The sequence below is a fragment of the Manduca sexta genome, chromosome 17 (genome assembly GCF_014839805.1).
Source record: "Manduca sexta isolate Smith_Timp_Sample1 chromosome 17, JHU_Msex_v1.0, whole genome shotgun sequence".
NCBI classification, from domain to species: Eukaryota; Metazoa; Arthropoda; class Insecta; order Lepidoptera; family Sphingidae; genus Manduca; species Manduca sexta.
In genome coordinates, this window is record NC_051131.1 from 9,803,765 (window position 1) to 9,827,757 (window position 23,993).

General features: G+C 40.0%; 1 protein-coding gene across 5 annotated transcripts in view; it reads left to right on the plus strand.

Moving 5' to 3' along the window:
- LOC115448475 (RNA-binding protein Musashi homolog Rbp6) overlaps positions 1–20,598 on the plus strand; it is a 476,181-nt gene extending 455,583 nt beyond the window's left edge. For 3 of the 5 annotated variants that reach the window (XM_037439531.1, XM_030175939.2, XM_030176182.2), the window contains 6 exons: positions 267–299; positions 1,212–1,292; positions 11,805–11,870; positions 12,971–13,191; positions 14,994–15,060; positions 15,912–20,598. In XM_037439531.1, the coding sequence (XP_037295428.1) occupies positions 267–299; positions 1,212–1,292; positions 11,805–11,870; positions 12,971–13,191; positions 14,994–15,035 (443 nt within the window). In that variant the 3' untranslated portion in view covers positions 15,036–15,060; positions 15,912–20,598. Of the gene's footprint in view, positions 1–266; positions 300–1,211; positions 1,293–5,320; positions 5,544–11,804; positions 11,871–12,970; positions 13,192–14,993; positions 15,061–15,911 lie in introns of those variants that run through there. The other 2 variants (XM_037439532.1, XM_037439533.1) reach the window with 2 other exon arrangements.
- Positions 20,599–23,993: the final 3,395 nt, after the last annotated feature.

Here is a 23,993-nt window from a genome sequence, read left to right on the forward strand (position 1 = left end):
CTTCTATTGAAACTCACTAGATACTGTTTGATAGTAGTATGCTATTTAGATATATTGAATGCCCTTATATGGATATAAATCAAATAGTAATCACCCATACTCCACAATGTACAACGTAACTTGCAACACAAGATTGTCGCCAACCAAAATAGTGTCTCGCGGCACAATAACTTTAATGTCTCAAATATATCTTTACATTTTAAAGAAATATGTAAATGTAAGGTGTAAGGATCGATCGATTTATGTAAATGTTTTTACATTTCTAGATTTCATGTGGTCATTGGGTGCTCTTCCTGACGGTAAGTTGATTCACGTTTTATTTTCAAGTCACTTCTCACCTCTGCTGTACTTGCATCTTTCAGATCATGTCCTGCTATGTACCGTGCTTAATACAATAGTGCATACTGCATATTCGTATCTGTCACCTGTCCCACATAATGGTACGACGCGAAAGTTATCATTGGTGTTTCCAGTTAACTTACTAATCCAGTTTGAATGTTGGAAGCCAGTTGTGGTTTCATTTAATCAATGGGTTTAGTCATGATGGTGTCGCGTCGCAGTGAGCGTCCATCTGTCTAGTGATGGATCGAATCGCCTGACAGATACACTATTTTGATTGGCAATAATATGATAAACGACTCGGTGTAGTAATCATATCAGCCGATGTGGACGATGCGAACGCTCGGCCGATCATTCATTCCACATTTTATAACTACCTTCATTTTGTCAACGGTACTGGTAGTTCGTTTAACAAACTCATTTGTAATTTTATTTATATTTAATATTAGCTTAGTTATTGTCACGTAGCATTTGTTTGTCCGTAACTCTGTAAGATTGTTAATGAAATTCATTAGTTACTTCTTGACTGTATAAAGCCGTCGCTTGTCCACTTAGCGTGTGCTACATTATACGATGTTTACAAAATATCATTCGCTGGACATTGTCCAACGCGATGTCGTACCGGGCATGTACTATATACTTGCCTACCTTTTATGCGACAGCTCTATTTTAGAATTGGACCACCGGAACACGTGTTACATGTTCGAAGTTTATATCGGCCAATGAATCAGTATCGACACAATATTTAAGAGTAACGCTTGATCCCAAGGCATGCCGAGTGATGCACGCCATTTTATCTTTAACATCCGCTTTCCGTTCCGTTGGCAGAGGTGTTTATATAAATGAATAACATGTTTTTGTTTGTTGCACAGGTTTTCCCGCAGCGTACGCCGCCTACGCGGCAGGACGTAGCTATTCGGGCTATCCTAGCTTCGGGCTGCCATATCCAGCAGGTAATCCCCTGGCGAGCTTGCACCACCAACTATCCGGCAATCATTACCACCATCTGGCGACGCTCCTGCCGTACCACCCGCTCGAGCTCAGCGGGGTTTACAATGTACACGCCATGCATCTGTGAACTCGCGCCGGCGACAATGCATTCCACTAACCGCTGTCTTACGTTTATCACCGATGCGCTTCCGACTAACACGTCGCTCATTTATATACTAAACAATGCATATGCCCAAATATGTAGCTAATCCTCTGTGGTGACTGTGTCCTAACTTGGCATTTCTACTAACTCGCAGCAAAAGTTCGCGTGAACTCGCACTAACAACTTTACTAACAAGTTAACACTCCTAACAATGACTGAACCATCTAGATAAATCTGCCATGCTGTCAATTACAAAACGTCCATGTTTTGAGAAGATGCTATTTATTGTTTATATCCAGAATTTTGTCGAGGCAATTCGGCCAATTGCGAGCTCCTCGCTCGGTATGTTTGCACACAATTCGCCCTAACGATTCTCAAATGCTACGCGTCGTGCAAACAAACAGCAGGGCAAATATCGCGTTCGCCTTAGTGCCGTCCGCCGCCGCCACCTCTGCCGCCGCCGCCGCGCCCTCTCACGCCCCGCTCGTCTCGTCGGCGGCTGGTATCGCTCCACCGCCCGCTCCTCATTAACAGCGAAAGCTTTTAAAAGAGATTTAAACAGATTCAAACAAAAATACAAAAAAAGCAAGGCCCTCTTTGTGGTAACTTCTGCGTAAATCTGGCGGCGAACACAAAAGAGTTTCCACTAATTAAAAGTAGTCAACAAGCGTCTAGCCGATCAGTTGATCACGTTTTTAATTTCGATTTTTGAAGTCTTGTCATTCCTGTTGGTTGGGATCGACACGGTTCGATCGAGCGAGGAGGTGCCCCGTGCGGGTTAATGTGGCGGAGGCGACGGCGGCGGAGGCGGCGGGAGAGCGCAGCTGCACAAATACTCTTCTCGTTATTTGTCCACACTTCGCGTTTGAGCCTTTTCTTCGCCATAATTACGCCGCTAAGCTTCGGCTTTCCTTTTTTCCGAGTTAAGGTGCACGTCGCGAAATATATTTGGGCGGAAACGAAATCGATAAATTAATCGTGCCGAAATTTGTACGCTAGAATAAATACGATTCCATTTCACGTGTACTGTTAAATTTAATATAATGAATACCTTCTGACAAATAATTTAATATTGCAGACAAGGAAAACTAGCTTAATATTATTGCAATATCAATTTCGGTGAAGAATAATAATGACTTAAATCGTGATCCTGACATAACGCGGAGTAATTAAGCAAGTGCATGAACGTTTCTCGGTGTAGTACAGTTGTTAGGTATTCAAATATGCGGCGCACGAAAATCAGTTTCATTGGTAGTGGCGAGCAGTAGGGTCAGGATATTAGAACACAGCGCTCCGGCGTGTCCGTCCGGCCGCAATTGATGCGCTCCTTCGACCATTAGCATTCCTTAACGGACGCAGCCGGTTCAACCGTAACCTCATACCAAATATTTATCCCACCATCAATTATCAGAGATATCGATTCAGAAGCCGATTTCATGATTAAAATTTCAATAGAAGGAGCGCGAGCGTAATAAGCCAATTTCAGTTGTAAGTAAAACGCGGCAAGGTCCTTTGCAGCCAGATGCTACGACCAAGTGGCGTATAACAATCCATGGCTTTGTTAATGTGGAATAGTCGGTTTGTCGAAATTGAAAACTGAGTACCATACGTCTGGAAAGACGGCTTCGGTTTACTAAAGAACTTTATAACATTTTAATATGTTAAAAAATGTGTAGAATATTGCTGCAAATATTACGCACGTTTTCTCGTTTTTCTATCGGATATCTTTAGGACATAGTTTACTCTAAACTCGTTTAACAGCCGAAATCTGGTACCCCGACCACGTCCCAGCAAAAATATTTATAACAAAAATCATCTCCTCTTAATAACACAATTACAAGACCGCGATGGCAAAGATAATCAAGGCATTAAACCCTTGCAAGCTGTAACTGAGCTCATAATCAAATTTACATATTTATTGAAAATCGTAGCTCTGACTAAATTTCAGTACTCTCGGCGATAGACGTATAAAATTAGTATTGCGTAGACTTTAACTTCTTCCTCTCTTATCCTAGTATACTATAGCGGCAACTAGATAATGAAATTGTAGTTTCAATATAATAATCAATATACATAGCATGCCTGTAGCGAGTAGTGTTTGGATTTCATAGGGCATAGGTGAGAGCGTGCTCGGCGCTGGATCTATCAATTTAGAGTAACGTATGTCATAAATTGTGACGGGATCGTGCTGAATAAAGATCATAAACAAAAATAAGCCGGTGGTTGGAGTCGGCGCGTACGAATATCCCTGTGCGTGCATACAAATGACTTCCCAACCCGTTTCGTATAACAAATTAATATCAAGTAGGTTATTTATCTACGACTTTGTTTTTGCATGAGCCATTTGACGGTTCAAGTGGACAAACGTAATAACAGCTATTAATAGTTAATTGATTAACGTCCGTGTCAACTATTCTGACGTGTTTCATTAAAATACGTAGTGTTTGGTTATTTTATGCAGTTGGGAGTAAATTGTCCCAATTTTTTATATAGTTACAATATGACGTAAAAGTCTAGCGCCGAATACGATCAGCATTTCTAGAAGTTTCTTAAACGTAAGGATATATGTAACGAATAGATAGTTAAGGATGTAGCGTTATTAATTTCCAAAGTTACTAAGTTTAGAGGATGAAGAAACGCCATGTAGACATTTCATTTGTGTAGCTTATCATGGATTTTAGCATTAGTTTAGCCCCGTAATCCATTGTTTACCAGTTCATTATTAAGTGAAATATAAACATCGAGCTTGAAAAAATGTTATTTTAATATTTTATTGAATATTCGCTATAATGTAATGTATATTTAATTTTAATTTAAAGTTATTTCTCTATTATATTTTAAATATTTACACTGCTTAAATGATAATGTTACAAGACTATTTATTGTTGTTGTTGTATGATATTTTTGGATGCAAATATTTTACGCTACCTTCGTGATATTGATGTGGGAGTACCATTGCTCGGAAGGTGCAGGAATTATTGAAATATCGCTTGTATTCGCAGTCGATGTAAGCGTTCATTTAACGTTAAATAATACCTTGCTTCACCGCCACGCCTCGCACTAATTATTTGTCAAAATTTAAGATATTTTATCAAAATTATCACGTATGATATAAGTTAAGTTCGAACATTAAATCGCTATATGTGCGACCGTCCTCATAGCCATCCTCTAAACTAGTCGTGTAAGTTAAATAAGCTTCATATGTATACATATTAAAGGTAATATGTAACGCATTATATCTAAATCATTATTCGAAACGTTTTTAATCTAACATTTACTCTACGACGTTTGTTATTTAGTTTAAATTTCTTTGCACATCGGGCGATAAATTAACTTCTTCCCTTCACCACGGTATCCATTGCGTGCTTAAATGTACTAATATCGTATAAATTATTCAGTAAATAACACCGTGTTCTTGATACAGTTTTGATGATGGTATCAATACGTAGATATAACACGTAATGACCCCTTGGATCCCTGCATCGTGCCACTGCGTGACTTAGCCGGGCTTTAGTATTATGTGAACGCAGATACGCGCAGCCGACCATCGTGCCGTGCGTAGTGAACTCCGAAATTATCCGAAACATAAAACTATCTAAGTTATCCCATAAATATTCGATGAAATCAATTTGTAATTTCGCTTCAATGTAAATGTTTGTATATTTTGATTCCCCATAAACTCGTTAATTAAAGCTCAGTTATGAATACAACTCATTCAAATGTAATTTCATGAGCATTGTTTTGATGTTTGTTTGAGATTGAGGGCACCGCAAGAGTTTATAATTTTTTTCAAGTAGGTTGTTTATTTATTTAGGCGCGGTTCTGTTGGCAGAGCCCGGTAGCTGCGTAGCCGGCTTTGTAGCGTGTTTTTTTATTTTGTTGCCGCAGGTGTAGTCGGAGTAATACCGGCGGAAAGTCGTCTGTTGGTGGGCGCGGAGTACGTAAGCCCGGGCGTGCTCGGACAGAGCTCGTAAGACGCCGCCCGGCGTCCGCCCGTTGCCGGTCCCGACCACCGCACCCTCACCGCCGCTTAACCACTCTTTTACCCGGAACACCCGTTAACGGCTCCCGGAATTTCTTACGAATAATAATAAATCTTTTCTCAAGCGAATAGCTCTTTGGTCTTACGCCCCCGTTTATCCCTTTCGAATCTCGGACGAGGAATGCAATGTCGCAAAAAAGTTAATCCATTGTATAATCAGAGCCCGAATTCGCAGATGTGTGTTCTAAATCGCCCGACTAGGTTCGCCCATATAGCCCGTTACGTATCGACTTGATGTAATCTGTTTCAATGTTCTGTCGAAATAGCATTGCGGTATCCCTCAGGAAGTTATTCCAATTACATTAAGATACGTAAATCGCTTATATAATTTAGGTATCCTACACATTGCACAAATCATTTTATATTATAATAATGTAATCCATGTGAAATTCTTTATACTTATGTATGTTAAGGCTATTCCATAATCATAAGTTAATAGTAATTGTTCTTATCGCTGTTCCGACATATCGTCTTATATCATTAATCGTAAGTTTATGATATTGTGAAGCCGCTATATTTTAAAATAAAGGAAATTGCCGTTGTATAAGCAAAACGTTTATAGTTTATTATCCAATTGATCGTTCCATACACGAAGGCGGCGAAGCGCTCCGCTTCACGCCAAGCCTACCCACGGAATTAAACTGGAAGAGATAGTGTGTACTATGGCAACTGTGACCGTCGCAGTTGCTTCACAAACGTGTTTTAACGTTACTGTTTCGTTTTTCTGACTCATCCAACGCGCCACCCGCAGCGTGGTGCCCGCGCCGCGCCCCGACACACCAGACCGGTAAGCGCTTACATGCGCCGCGCGAGGGCAGCGCCGCGGTCTACTGATCTAAAATGCTCTAATGATCTTCCCAAGTTCAGCGTAAGATGGCCGCTATGTTTTAATCATATGTAGGCCATTACACGCGTTTCTATAGACGAGTATAACTTATATTAATCGTAACATAATAAGAATTATGCTATCTATTGTATAAAGATTCAGCCGAAGTGTAGTTTTTAGCCGGTCGCGCACCGCGAGCCCGGCGCTGCCCCCGGTGGAGGCACGCACAACCGCGGCCGCCCGCGCCGCCACCGCCGCATGTCCAACATTCCTCACATTCAACACGCTCGCCCTCAGAATGCAGCCCGCGAACCAAATACATTCACACAACTATTTTGCATAGTTCGATACATGCAATTTTCACACTATCCCACTAATCGCAAATGCAAAACCCGCGTTGACACTTCCAATTACACGAACATTGTCGAATACCCGTATTCATGAAATCGAATCACGTGAAGCTATTCACTTACGTTGCAAAAATCACAACATTGTGACAAATGAGTGGTTCCCTATCCCCAAAAGGAAATTCCTTAATGATCCCAGGGGCGGCGGCGTCGGTTTGAATCCAAATAATTACCCAGTGAGGCGGCGAGTGGCCGCGTGTCGCGAACAGTGCCAACTCCATTTGTAATTTAAGATATTTGACTGTTAATTGTGTTAGTAACTGTTAAGTTTAGCGCTTGTTGTTTAGGTCGGAGCTCGGTGAGACTTCGTTCCGCACTAATCCTATCGTAACTTCTTTAGTTACTAGCTCATAGTGTACCTTTATAGAATTCAGCGGTCCAATGCTGATTTAGCGTTACGAGTGCTGTGTTTGGATGGGTCAGAATTTTTTATTTCCTTATTTTTATTTATTTTAGATAGTATTTTGTTTTATGGATGCCCATAGAATTTGGCTATAAATGCGCTAGTCTAGCGAGCTCCATTGTCGATAAATTTTTATTGTAGAATTTCACCGAATCGAAGTGTGTCCGTGAGTCCGTAATGGATACTATTAGCATACTAATCTCTTCTAGTTAGTGCCGCATTGAGCGCACAAATCCTACGCAATGTGTGCAATTTCGCATAGTAAGTCCTTTCTCCCCTGCATGGACGATGCCTACGCGTTAGTTCTTCCTCTGTTCCAACTTCCATAGTGTTCCACACAACGCATTCGCTGAGGAGCCTATGTGTTCGAAACAGGCTAAGTGGACAAAGGATTTACTTGTAAATATATTGGTATACACGTAAACTGTATTGACGGTTATCGAAAAGAAGTGTGTGATAACCAAGTGAACAGCGGTTACGTGGGAGAAGATGCAGTCCGCTACAGAAATAGGGCGAGTAATTTTGATTTTAACGTTATGAACTTTAATCATTATCGTACTACAGTGGTGAATTAGAATAGTGTAGGATACCAAGTGATTTTAAACATTGTACAAGTAAATACAGAAAAGTGTGGTAGTTTATAGTGTTTTCAAAACTAAGAAGTACAATAGTGAAAAGTAGAAAACATGTTAATAGACATTAGCATAGAATAAGAAATAGTAATAAAAGGAAATCCGAATAATTTGAGTTTGTAGATTGTATTTGAATATCTAATGAAATTTGGAATAGCGAAATTTCTTAATAGACTAGTATAGCTAGTTATTTAAAAGTTACGGGCGATTTTAGGTATTTTAGTCAAGCTATAGATTAGACTACCAAGATTTTTCGTAAGCGTCAAATTGAAGTAGGAGAATTCAATTGCTTCTTTCCTAATTTGTATAAAAGGTAGAACCGTGAGCGAATAGTAATGTCTTTTATTGGTGGTAAAAGAGAAATAATGTGATTGGTGGTGCAAACTTTTTTATAATATAATTAGATGTATTTATTGTTGTATAGCTTAAGATTTCTCTAGACATAATAGATGTATTGTATACAAAAAATATTGTGCTTTAGGCAAAACGTAATCAGCGAGTTTAATTAAATCAAAGTGTTTATTGTGCAGTGAAATATGATTTTGTAACAAACTAATGTTGACTAGAATAGAAGGTTTTCTATTTTTAACATAGAATAGAATAAATTTGCAATTAAAGCAGTAGTTAACTCTGTAGATGTAATCGGAAATAATCCGCAACTGAATTGTTTTTTCGTGGGTAGTAAAAAATTTGTAATTCAAATTATTAGTGAAATGTAGAAAATTATTTTAATATTGAAAATTGTGTGTTTAAACATAATTTATCTTTCCGAGATTTCATTTCGCTTTTTAAATGTCGCTTTACATGTTTTTCCCTCTAATTAATATTTCATTCTATGGCTGAACCACGAACACTCGGGACCTTTAATGATGAACATTACAATGTAAACACGCTTTGTGGTGGAGACAACCTGCCGCAATAAAAGGTAGACTCCCGGGGACTTGTGAGATTTAAAGAAAGGACACGGGCTTCCTTCTTTGAATTACAAATGGGTGTGCGCGAGTCGTGAGGCGTTTGAAGCGTGCGTGCCGCCCGGCTACAACCAGCGTAGAAATTCGATTAATTTGCAATTGAGATAAGTCTCAGGGGCTAAACGATCGAAAACCCGCAAAAGCGTATCATCTTCGCGGTGAGTTATTGATGGCACCTATTAAATATACGTTTTCGTTGTAAGACGTATGCGGGACTCGGAATCTCCGGTGAGCTCTCAAATAAAATATTCCCATCGGGCCAGCTGCCAAATAAAGCAAGTCCCGCAGGTAACAAATGCGAGCCCCATCCAATTTAGGTCTATTAAGTGCATATAAAAATAGTTTAAATTCGAAAACAATTTACAGTTTTTTACTCTGTGGAATATTATAAAATGTTGCATGTAATAAATATGCTACCCAGCCTACAAAAGTTTTTAGGTGAGACAATGCAAATACGGTGTAGGCCCGACAAGTAAGCGCCACCCAACTCTATAGTTTTACAAAAATTACATCACTAATAGGAGCACAATAGTGATCAGAACTTTCTAGATTCAGTTATGAGTTCAAAAAGTGTAATTAAAATACTTACCTGCGTACCTTAAAATTTCGGGACGTGATTTTCGAAGCGGGCCCGAACATTGTAACATAAAAAGCTCGACGTAATATAGTGGATTGAAGGTTGGTATTACGGCGAGAGAACGCTCCGTGAATATTTCCTTCGGCCGTCATCCCACTTCTGAAGAAGAATTATTAAGTTTCCCCGAACTCCACAATTATGAAAGTTCGAATAGCTCTCGCGAGACGGCCTCTGAATTTATAGATGAATGTGTGCACGGCAAGGTGAGACATAAGATTCTGAGATCGCAAATCATTCGCGCCCGTATCGCGCCCTACGGCTTTTTCTTTGTCACAATTCAAAAACTTTTCAGAAAGGTAGCAGAACTGCTATTTATATCTAAATTGGACATTCTATTTTATGTATATAAACAAAAGTTTTATTTTTAAACATATTACGATGAAATAAAAAATTATATCCATCATTTATACTCAATTTTAACATGTTGCATCAATAAGACTAATTAATCGGATTAAATGGGTTATAATCTGATTATTTAATAAATATATTTATTATTATTATATTTTTAAGTTTTGTGGTTGGCTTTAATATACAATATATTATAGACGTAGCCCCCTCCTCAGCTCGTTTCACCCACCATCAACCGCTTTACGCAGACCGTTCCATCTGGCCGTGTAATAATTTCGATCAAAGCGTCAAAAACTTGTAGTATTACGCACGAATTACATTGAGAGCATGTGTTAACACGAGTGTACAAAGTAGTCGAGGTTAAGTTAACTTCTGACACAGATATGAGCTGTAGTGTGTAGATAACACGTCAGTGGCGCCTCACGTTGTTCGACCGTAAACTTGATTGTTTAAGTCGTAAATTATTTGAGGCCAGAAACACGCTTTGCGCCCCACTAACTTGAGCCTGTTTGTGACTTTGTGAATCGACTCGTGAACGGATCATTAAAACGATTGTATTTTTCATTTTGCCGCAGAATTTTATGTTTGAATGATAATATTGTGAGAGTCGCGATCTATTTGCAAATGAAACGAGAGATGTCCGGCAGCCATTACTTTGATTAAAATCTGATTTTATTTCGTTTCCAGTTTTAATCAGTGTTTAATATTGTAAATTACATTAATGTATTCAAGCTTGAAACAATTTACTTACTCAATAATACTGTATTTTTATAATGAAAAAGAATGACCGTTCCGACGATTAACTATCGCGGAACGTGTCTACGGTACCACTCAAATTCTTATTTATTACGAAGCGATCCCAAATGAATAGGCTCTCACACCGCAAAGTAATGTTATCAAAATGTGTCAGCATTTTAACGCGAGGCGACCGGAGAGAGAGCGGGCGCAGGCGCGGCAGCGGGAGCGCTGGCGGGAGCGGACGCGCAAACGGGATGGGCCGTCCGCGCCATCTATCATTCATCCTCCATTACTTATATTGTACTTTTTTCGCAAAGTCACTCGCAGGCCGGTAATCACCTGGTGCGACCGCGGCCCTCCATTTTTCACACTAAATCATAACCCGCGCATCTGACAAAAATGAAATTTGTCGTACAAGCCAATAAGGGTAATGGTAACTTTGTGAGTGGGCGAAAAGTAGAGAGCAAATAAGTTTGATGCCATATTGGAGTTTTATTTTTAAAAGAAAAATATTAGCTCGTCTTAAATTCTTATAGGGTTTAGGATAATGCACGTTAGAGATACTATTTAATTGGGACTAAGCAACCGTATATTATAGTACCCCGTTTGATCACACAAGTAAAATAACTTAATAATTTTTCAGCAACATAAAATAAATTGTATTGCTTTATTATAAAAAAAATATCAATTCGAATCAAACACGGAAAAAGTTTTTCATGTTTACCTTTGTACTTGTCGCTACGGCGCGGCGCGGTGCGGCGTCGCACGCGCTGCACGCGTCACGCGGCCGTGGCGCGGATACGCCGACGGGCGGAGGCGACGGGCGACGGTATCACAAGTCGCAAGACGCCGCAACGTGCGCCGTATGCTAATGCTTTTCCCTATTCAATAAGCAGACCGCCGCGTGGCACAGAGAACTCACGTCGGATAATTTACTGGATATTTTGTAAAAGTTTTTTCGCCTTCTGTGATTTATACCCGCGAAACTTCCAGCTCTCTTTTTCATTTGAATGCACGTGACATACGTGATATTTTTTGTTCCGACATAATCTGAGTCCGGGGAGTCTTCGCTGTCCTCATTCGTCAACTCGGCATGTGCCTCCAACGGCTAAATTATTCATGCATTTACGCGGTTCAACTTTATCCGCGCTCGAGAACTTTAATATTGAGTTGGGATTACATCGATAGTCACTTTACCGTTCAGTATGCTAAATGCGGAAAAGATGAGGTGTCGCGGCCGCGGCGACACGTCGGAATTAAAAGTCGATGGTTCAGTCAATGAATGTGTGTGTGCTACTGTGCTATACTAACGAGTGTGCGCGTCACTCGTGTACGTTGAGCGAATGCGAACCATGTGTATGTTTGCAGTTGACCTGACCAACGGACAACTCACACCGAACAACAACACACCGCTGCTAGCGCAAGCGCTCTCAGGTGAGGACTCAGGACGCCCTCGGCCTCATTACTTATGCTCCACACACATGTTACACTTCTACTTGTACATATTTAACTATGACACTCTTAGTCATTACACCTCCTCACTCGCCACTCTTGCCTCACTTAACGAGTAATCATCATTTTGCGTATCCATAACCAGCGTGCCTGTTAGTAACACATGGCTAATATGTGCGTGGCAGTATCGCTTATTGTGCTCTGTGTCAGATCGTGTTAACTCTTTGGGTTTGGTTCTGTGTAATTCGGTGTTCGTTATAACAAATGGTAAATTTAATGTTTAGAAATAGTGACTTCCCTCGACATAAACACGCGGGATGTTCTCTCCAAATGGATAAGCATGAAAATTGCATGACACTATCTAGTTATAAATGTATTTATGTGTAAACGGGTTAAATATATGGCGCCAGCAGGTATACCTTTTAATTTTTTGTCTACTTCAACCCAACCAAACTTAAATAGTAGATTGTGTTAACATTTTTGCATGCTCGCACGAATGGTGTAAACTTTGCAACTGTTTAAAAACTTTTAAAGACTTCCCCGCTATCAGTCATTTGAGCTGTCCGTACATGCTGTTATAATGCCACAAATTTAATCTATTCAGACTGCTACGATGATTTAAACTTGCCTTCGCGATATGCCTTGATTATAACTTTACTAATCCGATCCTGTCAGGCGAATTTTAATCTTAGCACTTCTACTCTTCTGTTATTGCGCGAAACAATTTCTATAACTCAAAAGGAACAATAATGTATAAGATACAAGGTTTTTTTTAGTTTACTCTAATACACGCGTTTAGTAGTGAAGTCAGCTCTCACTTATAAATTCGTTTCCAACACTTTATAAATAACCTAATACAGACAAGTTGCCTACCTAAAAATTTGCAAATGTTTCCATTATCGTGAAATATATTAAAAACTGTCCAAGTATAGGACCTTTCTCCGTTTTATAACACTATAATATATCGAAATAGATTCAACACGAAAACTAAATACATTTTACTATGAAACCAACGAGCATTATTTTGTGACGTATATTGATTTGACGTTGGTGCTCAGCCATCCCGTTTGGCATGTCCACAGTGATGAACAACTACCAAGCTGCAGCGGCTGGGTTTGGGCCGCCGGCGTCTCCGCACGCGGCGGGCGGCCGCGCTGGGTTTCCGGCGGCGAGCTCGCCGGGTCCTGCGCTCGATGTGTATGGCTCCGCTGCCGACAGCGTCGGCTACGTCCAAGCCGCCAGCCCCCAGCCCTCCGGCTTTCCCGCGATCGCAGTGAGCCGTGCGCCCCTCAATTACACCCCGGTAATAACACACATTAATATAATATGTTGAAACAGGTTTAGTAAATGGAATTGGCCGTTTTTAATTCAAAAGTTTTTCAAAGGACCCAGGCAATAAGTCACGGTAGTCACATGCCACAATTTTAACTTTTCATAAAAATTAACAAAATCATACAAATACTAGACAGAAAAAAACGTATTTCGCACAATGAATATAAGAAAAGTTTAATACTTATTTTATTTCGTGATGAATGGGATGAAGTTATTAACTTTGATTCTAACTTTTTTCATTTATTACGTCATGTTCAAAATGCCTGTTTCAGTGAGGCCCAAATGAAGGCAATTCCTAAAATTGTCCTTGTTCGAAAAGTTTAACTGTCACGGCATTCAAATTAATGTTTGTTCTATTTCGTTTTTCTTCGGAGCCTTCGATTTGCGTTTTATCATCTGTTAATGTATTTTCTTTTAGGTAGTGATGTGAAAACATATGCGCATACTAAACATGTTTTTATTCCTCTAGAGAAATCGTAAATTTAAAGGTCTAGCCGGACTAAAAATTTCATTAGCAGTAAGTCCAGGCGGGATAAGGTCGTAAGTGAGAAATGCGAGCGCCCTGTCGAGCGTGGGTGAGCGGTGTCGTCGGCCCGGCGAGCGCACCGAGCGCACCGAGCGCAGCGAGCGCTGCCGAGCGCCGCCGAGCGCGCCATGCGCCGCCGACCGCGTAGTCTCAGACGCAATTAGCAGCCGACGACACTCTAAAATTTTAGCTAGACGGTCCAATCTCATTATGGAACCGATCTTCCTTGTCGCTCTTAAAGCGTAATCACCATAAGTTAGAGAGCGAGTGAAGCGTGAGAGATGCGATTATAAAGTGTTCCGAAATATGAGGACGCGGCGGGCGGCGAGCGGTGGCGGCAATCTACGCGGTGCATTGCCGCTGGTAATGGCTTTTTAAAACTGCGACCGCGCTCCATAACTGCTTTCCTGAGACGCCATCAGTCTTCATTGCTTGTCGACGCCCGCCATCGCCGCCGCCGCTGCAGCCGCACACATCTTAACTCCTCACGTTCCTCTATCTCGTAGACATTTTTCTTCTGGAACATTACCTCTTTTAATTTTTATACTGCTCTTTGGATAGTTTACATTTATTCTTATAATTAGTTTTACATTCGGGCTCTTTGTCTCCATGCGTACTAAATATATTAGTAAATCGACAGGTTCATCAATACAAACATTTCCAGACCCAATGTGTCTGACACAATCATATCGTAATTATTGTTGGTAAATAACGTTGATCCGAATTATCCAGGCATGGCAGTGTACTAAGCTACCCTTCCGTTCCAGACGCGTCATATATCAAACGGGATATTAACTCAATCGTGCGTGATCGCCGGCCCAAAACAAATACGTCGCTAATGAGAGAATGAACGTTCCGAGCGTCGGCCGGGCCGGCGCATGTGGTTCCCGGGTGTAAAACGGTCTTATTAGGTAACGGGAATGCCCCCACGGGCAATAACCGTAAATCAAGGAGAACAAGCGGTGTAATTACCGTTGGCGAGCGGTCGCGCGCGTAGCTCTAACTCATCCACTCAGTGTTTTTATTTTGTCGGCCACCGAGCCCGCTGTAGCTCTATCGACTGCGAACACCAAACTTACTACCTTTAAATCTGCCCCCTGAGAGGTTAATGCTCCTCTGAACGTTTTATACTTCCTATCAATTATGAAGCTGACTCAATCTGCCGGAGCCGCCGTTTCTCTTTAACTTTGCGAGATGAAGTCGTCGCGCTGCGTGTACGTGTTTATAAATTATTTTTTTCATTTCAGGGACCCCTGATTCCTGCGGCTTTTACCAACGGTTATCATTGAAAGTGTTATAGCACAAATATTTTACGTGAGTATTATTTTGGTGCTTTTGTCCGAGGCTTCCTATTAAAATGTCGTTAGAGAATAAATACAATGTCACCGTGTTGGCTGGCATTGTTTGAACTTTCATATTGCTATTAATATTGTTTTATTAATGTTTTATTTGAATTTTTTTTTCCTATAGTTTAATAGAGTTATATTTTTGTCAGTTCCCTAAATTTAAGTCAAATCATTTTCAATGTTCATTTATGTGTATTATAGATATGCACTGATTTAAATTTTTTAAGGCCTTTGGTTCCTACTTATAACTGATTTTCAAACACCTTCAGCTCATGCAGCACTGATGTATTCATCATACCTACATAATAATATGTTGTATACTGTTCTCTGTCTCTCTCAAGTTAAAACTGTTGAAATCTGATTTCGCTTAATTTGCTTAAGAGTTTGAAACATTTGTTTCATCAAGTACATTTGCCATTATATTGAAATTCCACCTTTCCGCACAACATATAATTGGATAGTAAGTATACTAGAGTTCTCAGACCGGACATAGATATAATATAGGAATCAAACACCTGCCGTAAATATATTAAATGATTTCTTTCAACTATCACAATATTGAGGTTTCTATCGAATAGGAGCGAAGCGTCCATTCAACCTGATTCCTACCGGCTTCCCTTTTAGGTTCATGTACATTTGTCTCAGTCTTTGTTTTTAAGTTTAAATTGGCCGCGGTATGTTAACTAAGGCAATTTTTTTATTTCAAGTTACCTTTTAAAAAATTTCACCCTTCGCTCCTGCTATCGAATGTGCTAAACGTCCAACCTAGGTTAGGTTAGGTTAGTTAATACAATTGCTAAATGTTGTACATTTTATCAGGTGGCGAGCGGTGTGGCGACGCGTAGCGTTTTCGAGCGCTCGGCACTATCCAGCGGCCGGCAGCCTCGCAGCCGCCATCGCCAGCCGCCGCTCCCGCGCCGCGCTCCTCCAGTCGTCGCCAGCGCCCCCATCAGCGCACAAACAACCCGGCGCACTCCGGCTGAACCCCCAGCTCGGCATCGCTCGGGTCACCCCTCCACCGCGGCGTCTCACACAATCCCCCTCCTCGACCCATTTCCCCATCTCGACCCTTCATACCCGCAGACCCGGTCATCATGACCCCATCTATTGTAAATAACTTTTTGTCGTGTGAACGAGAGATAGTCTATCGATTGAACAGGTATTTTTTCAAATTTTTCTCGCTTTCGACTGTACCGTAGATGTGTTGTCAGAGTAATAAACGATTTAAACTACAAAAAAAAAATACATTTCATAATTATATAAAATGCATCTAGACTATTTTATTGCAGGGAGGTATATCTTAAAATATTTTATTATTCATAGTTAATAACAGTTGTAAGGTGTAACCCGGTCCTGGACGCGCGGGCCATTAATTTCCGTAGTAGACTCTCGATCTGTTTCCGCCACCGTACTCGTGTCCATCGGCGAGCGCGTTAGGGTTCGTTCAGACACGCTGCGCCGGACCGCGCCGGACTGCGTCGGACCGCGCCGCCGCCGCACTCGCCTCGGCTGGAGGCCGGAGACAATAACGCGGTGCGCGCGACACACGCGCTACCGCCGCGCACCTCCTCGCTCGTCCACCAACACATATTTTATTCTATCTATTTTTAATATTAATGTCAAATATTAACGTAATTATTGTACTACTATGTATTACGCATATTTTACCTATGAATGTAATTATTTTCGCCTAATTCGAAATGTATAATATCACCTCTTTGAACGGCTGTTCTGTTTCAGTAGCGAACGAGTTTCTCGATTACTTCCGTATAAGACTATGTTAGTTACGCGTATACATACTTTCTAATAATAATATGTATTATGATATAAAATTTTATCCTAAGGATAATATGATCATATTTACGATTCATAAGGACATTTGGAATGCTAAGTCGGAACATTTCACAATATCTCTCATGGCGTTAAGATAATAATTCGTTTCTATCTTGTACCTTTGACGTAGGTATTGTAATTATAATAAATAACAATTTTGTGCATTACGTAATATTTCATTGTTTCTTACGATTGTATTTACCGTAATTTAAGACCACTGTTTAAACGAATATCGAGACTCCACCTAATACGCGGGGTCACACAGTACTTAGTTGTATCTAAAATTTTAATCAAAATAATAACCGTAAATTTACGTACAGACGTTATAGTCACACGACGCAGACATTTCAATAAAATAAAGACAGGGATAATTAAAAAAAAATCAGCCAAAGGCGCAGGTTTGAGGTAATAGAATAAAATATGAAGTCAATTCATTAATCATATTCGTTAGGTACTGGAGACATTTTTAATCGACCACTTTTGTCTAGTTTGCAGCAGTCAGGGAACTTACTGCGCGGCATGCGCGTAGCATACGTCACGCGTCCACTGCTAGTGGCACGCTACGTCATCTACGTTGTCTACGCCGTAGCAGTCGTTAGCAGACGTTAGCAGGCGTTAGCAGGCTGCTGTAGGTACTGTCGGACGCTCGTCGCTCAAACCGCGCAAGCGCTCGCCGCTCGCTACACACATGCACTCGGTTGCATTCATTCGTTATTTACTATTATTATAACTCATTACTTACATCAATTAAACATTAATATTATAAATCTACCTAGGTATTAAATTTTAGGTAATAATAATAAACAATCTTTTAAATGCTATTATTATATAAATACGTTATAAATATAAATGTTTCCTGTTACAAAAAAAAATATTGAAAATGATACGAAATAAATCAATATTCTTTTTAAAGGTAATTTATTACTTATGAGTACGTAGTTAATTGAATAATGGAGTGTTAGACGGAGTGCGGCCGTCGCCGGGCGGCGCGCTCGCTTCGCGTTTTATGTTCGTTCGTGCCGAGTTCGTTCGCAGTGACGAGGTGACGTGCGGCTCTGGGCGCACAAGCCGACCCCGGTCCGACACCGGTCCGACGCCGTTCCGACGCCGACCCGACACCCGGCCAGCACTGGCAAGCATCAGCCGCCACGCCGCACACACCGCAGGAGACGCGACCGCGATTATGTTGTTATAAACGTTAGCTAGGAAATTGATAATGAAATCGAAAGGTGTGAGTCTATAGGACGGTCGGAATATCGATATCATACCTAACAAATTAACGTAATTATTTGTTTTATATTTACGGTGTTATAGGTATTTAAGACATTTTTTCTTAGAATATTTAATTATTACGATGAGATGTTATAATTGTTAGGCCCGGGCCGGCGGCGGGGGGGCGCGCGCCTCGCCGTCGTCGGCCGTCTCATTCACTTTCACATCCTCACTATAATTATATTTTCTTACCAACCTTTTTAATGTAGGAGAAGCGCACACGGCCGCTTGTCCCCGTGCGAGTACGAGTACAAACAAACAAACGTAAAAACATATAGTGAGTTCGTATCGCCGCGTTCGTGAGAAGCCATCGGTTCGCCGCGATTGCATCGAGACGATACATAATGACAATTGTATATACGAGTAAATAGTTAGCCGCATGTGTAAAAACACGTTAGGTAGGCGTCACACTACGGCGCATAGTTTGCGACCGACGTTACGTCGCGCATTGTCTGACGGCCATTTGACATACGTGACACGCCGACATCATGCAGACTTTATCGGCTTATGTACACTACACTTAACGTGCCTCTATATTTCTCTCTGCCGCAGCATTAACTAATCAATGATTTATTATAATAGCACGATATGCCTTACTTTTCTGACCACCATATAACTGCATTTGGCTCTACTTCGTACCAAATTAAACACCTAATATAAATTGGTAATTCAGCGAAGGCCGTTAATATATTGTACAACGATAATAGTTTGGCGCAACGCTTAGTCGATACCATCTGGTCGATATTAGATTCATTCGAGCTGCAATCAGGATTAGCTTGACGGATGATTAGTTTGTTGTTGTTATCATTTGTTGATACAGTTCATGAGTTGTTTCGTTAGTTTCACCCTTAGGGCGTCTATGTGCGGGCCATATTGCGGACACATACATCAAAACATTTTCGCTAAGCACACCTCGCTGGCCTATCAATCCACAATATATTTACTAGATATTTGAAAACAACCGTTTATGTCTCTATTAAGATTTACCAAATATATTGGTTATTTATGGCACAGTGGGCGAATAATTTGAAGATTTAACCGCTATATGGCCCGTATTTCAGGAGCCAGACCGCTGCGCCGCGGCCGGCGCGACCGCGCGGCTGGCAAGCTGTCCCGCGCGGTCGCCGGCGGCCGCGCGCCGTCTCTCTCGCTTGTTCGTGTACGCGATAGTTTATTTCAGTCATCATTTAGATGTGTTCTATATCAGAATAAAGACTACGTAATGATAAGCGAGATCTCAAATTTATTTTTAAAATTCGTTATGTGATCCTAATATTGCGACTTATCGTATGTGTAATAAAATTAAATGAAAAGATAATTTATCATATTATATTTTGTATAACGACATTCTACATTATTTTACACTCGATCTACTTTATATTGTTAAAGATAATAATTAATTTTAATCTAATAACGTGACAGACTGGTAAAGTTCGTAGAGTCGCCACGGCGGCCATAGTCCAAGTAGCTTTGCATAATCGGCGATGGCCAACGTTAACGTTTCAAGGACCAAAGGTATAGTTATTCGCGTAGAACCGGACGCGCATTGGCTCCACACGAACCAACTCCAACCGATCGGTTGTTTCACTGCAGCATCAGAGCGTGTCTATGAGTAAGCTATGAGAATCACGACGGCGGGCTGAGGCCAGCGCCGGCGCCGGCGCTCGCGCACTCCCGCCCGCTCCCAGCTCCCCGGCACTGGCACCCGGCGGCCGGCTTCCGGCTCCGGCACCGGCACCGACTCCGGCGCCGGCACCGGCACCCCGGCACCCCCTCCCGCCCCGCGCAACGCCGCCCGCTTGGTTTCGTTCTCGCGGTTACTTCTCGATTGCGTGCTTCGCGTGCTGACTGATTTTCTATAGCAATAAAAATCAATTACCTAAGATTTTACATTAAAATAAATTTGGATTTATATACGTTCGAATTTGGTGTCATGTACATTTAAAATATTAGAGAAAGGAGATAACGATAGGCGAACGATCCGTGACGAATACGTCGCGCGTCGGCGCATTATTTTCGTCATTTCTTCGTGTATAATATGTTACATGAATCTGTATACAATATGGATATAAATCGTAATGATTAATAAATTAGTTTTTACGGCATCTCTTTATTAAAATAACGATAATATCAAAAGTTTTGTAAAAAGCGGTGGGTACCTCCGCCGCCCCGATTTCGTGCACCAATGCACTTTCTTATTGGAATATTACATTATATAACGTACATAATACTATGAGATATATAATCATACAGCCTTTCGGGGCGCGTGTGTATGGCGATGTATGTATACACATTGTGCAATGTACATATACCTATTATAATACAATGATTTAAGACAAGGTTCACATCGTGCCGTGTGTATGTGGTAATAAATATAATATGGACATTGTTCAAACAATAACCAGTTGTTTTATTTTAACAATTCACCCAGGTGAAACATTAACGTACGCTCACTTTTCACGCATATTTTACTATTTGGTTGTATCTGCATTTTCATAAAGAGAGTATGTTAATGTTTCATTTTTATACCCCTATTGACACAATTTAAATAAAAATATAATGAGGAACACACACATAAAGAATCATTGACACAAAGCCACAATAAATTAATAATAAAAAAACAACTGGGTTGAGAGAGACTCCTTGATCCAGCGCTTGCATGTTAAATGAGTAAGTATAAAAGTAAGTATGATCAAAAATAACGTCTTGTATGAAGATACAAAGAGATACATGATTTCTATAAGAATTAGATAACACATAGCTGATGAATTGCCAAAACAATTGCTCAGAAATATAATAGGACAATCATTAAGGGACAAAACCGCAAATTAAACTGCTTGCGTCCTAATAGACTCATTAAGTAGGTCTTGAGAAAGAACATTTATTTACTTGATTCTTAATAATTTAATAAAGAGTAATGTAGGATAAGAGCTGTTTAAAATGCGTATCGGGAAACCCACGTTGATTGATAAATTTAGCTATTTAACTGAAAATTTTAGTTAGCGCTTTTTTTCGCTTTGAATGACGAGACGAGCTTGCCTTTCGCCTGGTGGTAAGCGATACGACCGCCCATAAACAGTAGAAACACCATCAAACACCTTGTATTATAAAATATTGTTTGATATTCTACTGCGCTCGCCATCCCGAGACATGAGATATTAAGTCTTATTATGTCCAGTAGTTACACTGACTACAATGTCCTTCAAACCGGAACACAACAGTAACTACACACTGCTACTAGGTAGCAAATATAGACATTGAGGTGGTACCTGCCCAGGCGGACTCTCAGATATGAGAGACGCACCACCAGTGTATACTACCAGCGTATTCTATTAACACATAAAAGTGCCTGTACCTTCTCGCAAAGCTATGAAGTTACAATTTATATGATTGCGGATTATGATTAAAAATGACCCGTGAACTAAAACAATAAACCAGAAATCCGTTCTCTAGAATAATTCCAACTGCAAAGTGCAGAGCTAGAACCTAGTTAGAATAACATTAATCTAACATTCAGAATTCAACACTGAATTTATAAAGATATAGTACAGCTGCAAATAAGGATTATAAAATAGAAAGCAGATTTCATTTTTAAAGAAAATAACTCAATATTAAATGCCACTACTACCAATGGTGAAGGGTTCATATAACTCTATTCCTGCCGGCTTCCCTTTCGTAATTATATTAAATCTAATTATAAACACTGGAACGGTTTGGAGACCGCATTTATGCATATTAGCATATTAATACATATTAATAATTATAGAGAAAATACTTACATACTGCGAGCAAGCAAGAATTTTAACACAATTTGTGAACATTTTGATATAGATCCATTCAATACAAGCATTACTACGGTGCGGCGGTTGCTAAGCCTTCCTTTCTTTACGAAGTAGCCTGACTTAGAGCGATGGAGTGGCGACATACAAAATTATAACTACTTTTACTTTAATAATGTTATATAAATCTCTACATAATATTTATTCTGTTACGTACTCGTGAAAACCTGTAAATGGCCATTTGTTTAGTTTATATTGTGATTTATTAAATGTATGTTAGCTGTTGGTTTTCCAATAAATAAATAAATAAATAAATAAATACCTATATGTTGTGTCGAACTCTGACTACTCAGAAGTAATATCACACATTCATGCAATAATAATTGCGGAACACTCGATGTCATGACATTTTAAAGCCCGTATTCACAAACGTTACATTGCTAAGTACGGAGCAATGCTGTAATAAAGTATAAGTAATATAAGCCTGTGTCTCAGTTCGGCACGATAGCCTTCGCCATACGTAGACATAGAGCAATGATTGGCTCATATTTATATACTATTTTACTTCAGTTCGCTGTCAGAAAAATCCAAAGAAAATTATGAAATTGACTGCATTCGGGCGTACTGTGCGTCATCATAGTATTGTTTGTAAATACGTATGTTATTGTCAGATCACATAATACCAGTATTACCCTGGTTATAACGTTCTTAAAACCGATACATTGCATATTTAGTGCACACTGCTGGCGACAGAAATGGCCTTTGAATACGGAGACTTGCCACCAAGCAAAGAGTTATGTGTAGACCTGCAACCAACACCACATAGGAGTGACTAACAGCAAATAGGAAAACCTTATTTTGGTTTTGTACTCCAAAATATTATAAATAATTTTTAATTGCTTTTATTAAAATATTAAAATAGAGATAAATAATTGGAAAAACAATCTGTTAATAAGCCTTGTAAATCTTATCTTGATAGGAACGTTTTCTTCTGACTGTGAGGCAGTTAAGAGCTCTTAGAGTTTTGAATAATTAAGTTTATTAAATTATTAAGAATACTAACTGTGTTTATTGTCTTAAGATTAAAGACTTCAATCTAATAATTATATTGCCTACGACGTCTTTTAAAGCCGGTACAACGCGCATGCCCACTGTTGTTAGCCAGCCGCTATATCTCTACTAATTAGGCGTTGGTATTTGGTATAAAACTGGGTTCGAATCCCGAGTCGTGCCAACAATATTTGTGGCAAGGTTTTTCCATCTTAAAAATTACTAACTCGCAGCTCGGAGTAAAGAAGTTGGCGGTGTGATACCCAGATGTCTCGGAATCACGTAAAGCCGTTGGTCCTGCGCCTGATCTCTCTCCGGTCATGTCAGATTGCCGTCTATAAGAATATGAGAGTGAAGGAACAATGAGTGCAGCTGTGTATTCCGCACACACTTATGCCGTATAATATCTTCTACATACCTGACTGATCTCCGTTGAGATTGGCCGCCGTGGTCGAAATTTGGCTAGGGGGGATTCATTCATATACCTTAAATCCTAACTATTACATAGGGAAGACCTACCAATGAGTGGAAGCGTAAATGATAATGACGCATAATGTTTAACTCTATATGGACAAAAACTAAAAACATACCATTAATTTTCGTATGTTTTTTCTAAATATTGCTAAAAATAGGTAAAGGTTTTTAGTCACTTACCTGATGATGAACGCCATCCCTGACGACTACGGAAATCCAATAACTTTGAATCAAGAAATTCTAGCGTGAACTATTAAATCTAACTTAACATAATTATGTATCAATACTATTGAAGCCAGTTTATAATCTAGTAGGCTGGTATAATAATGGTTCTGTCAAGGATCGTAACCTAAGCTATTTGACGACATTCTATTTAATATACACTGCAGTTATAAAGGAAATTACTTTCGAATGCTGTCTCTGAATGCTTCTATAAGAATGTATAAAAACTATAAAAGTAAAATTGTATAGCTATAACCCCGGGTCTCAAACT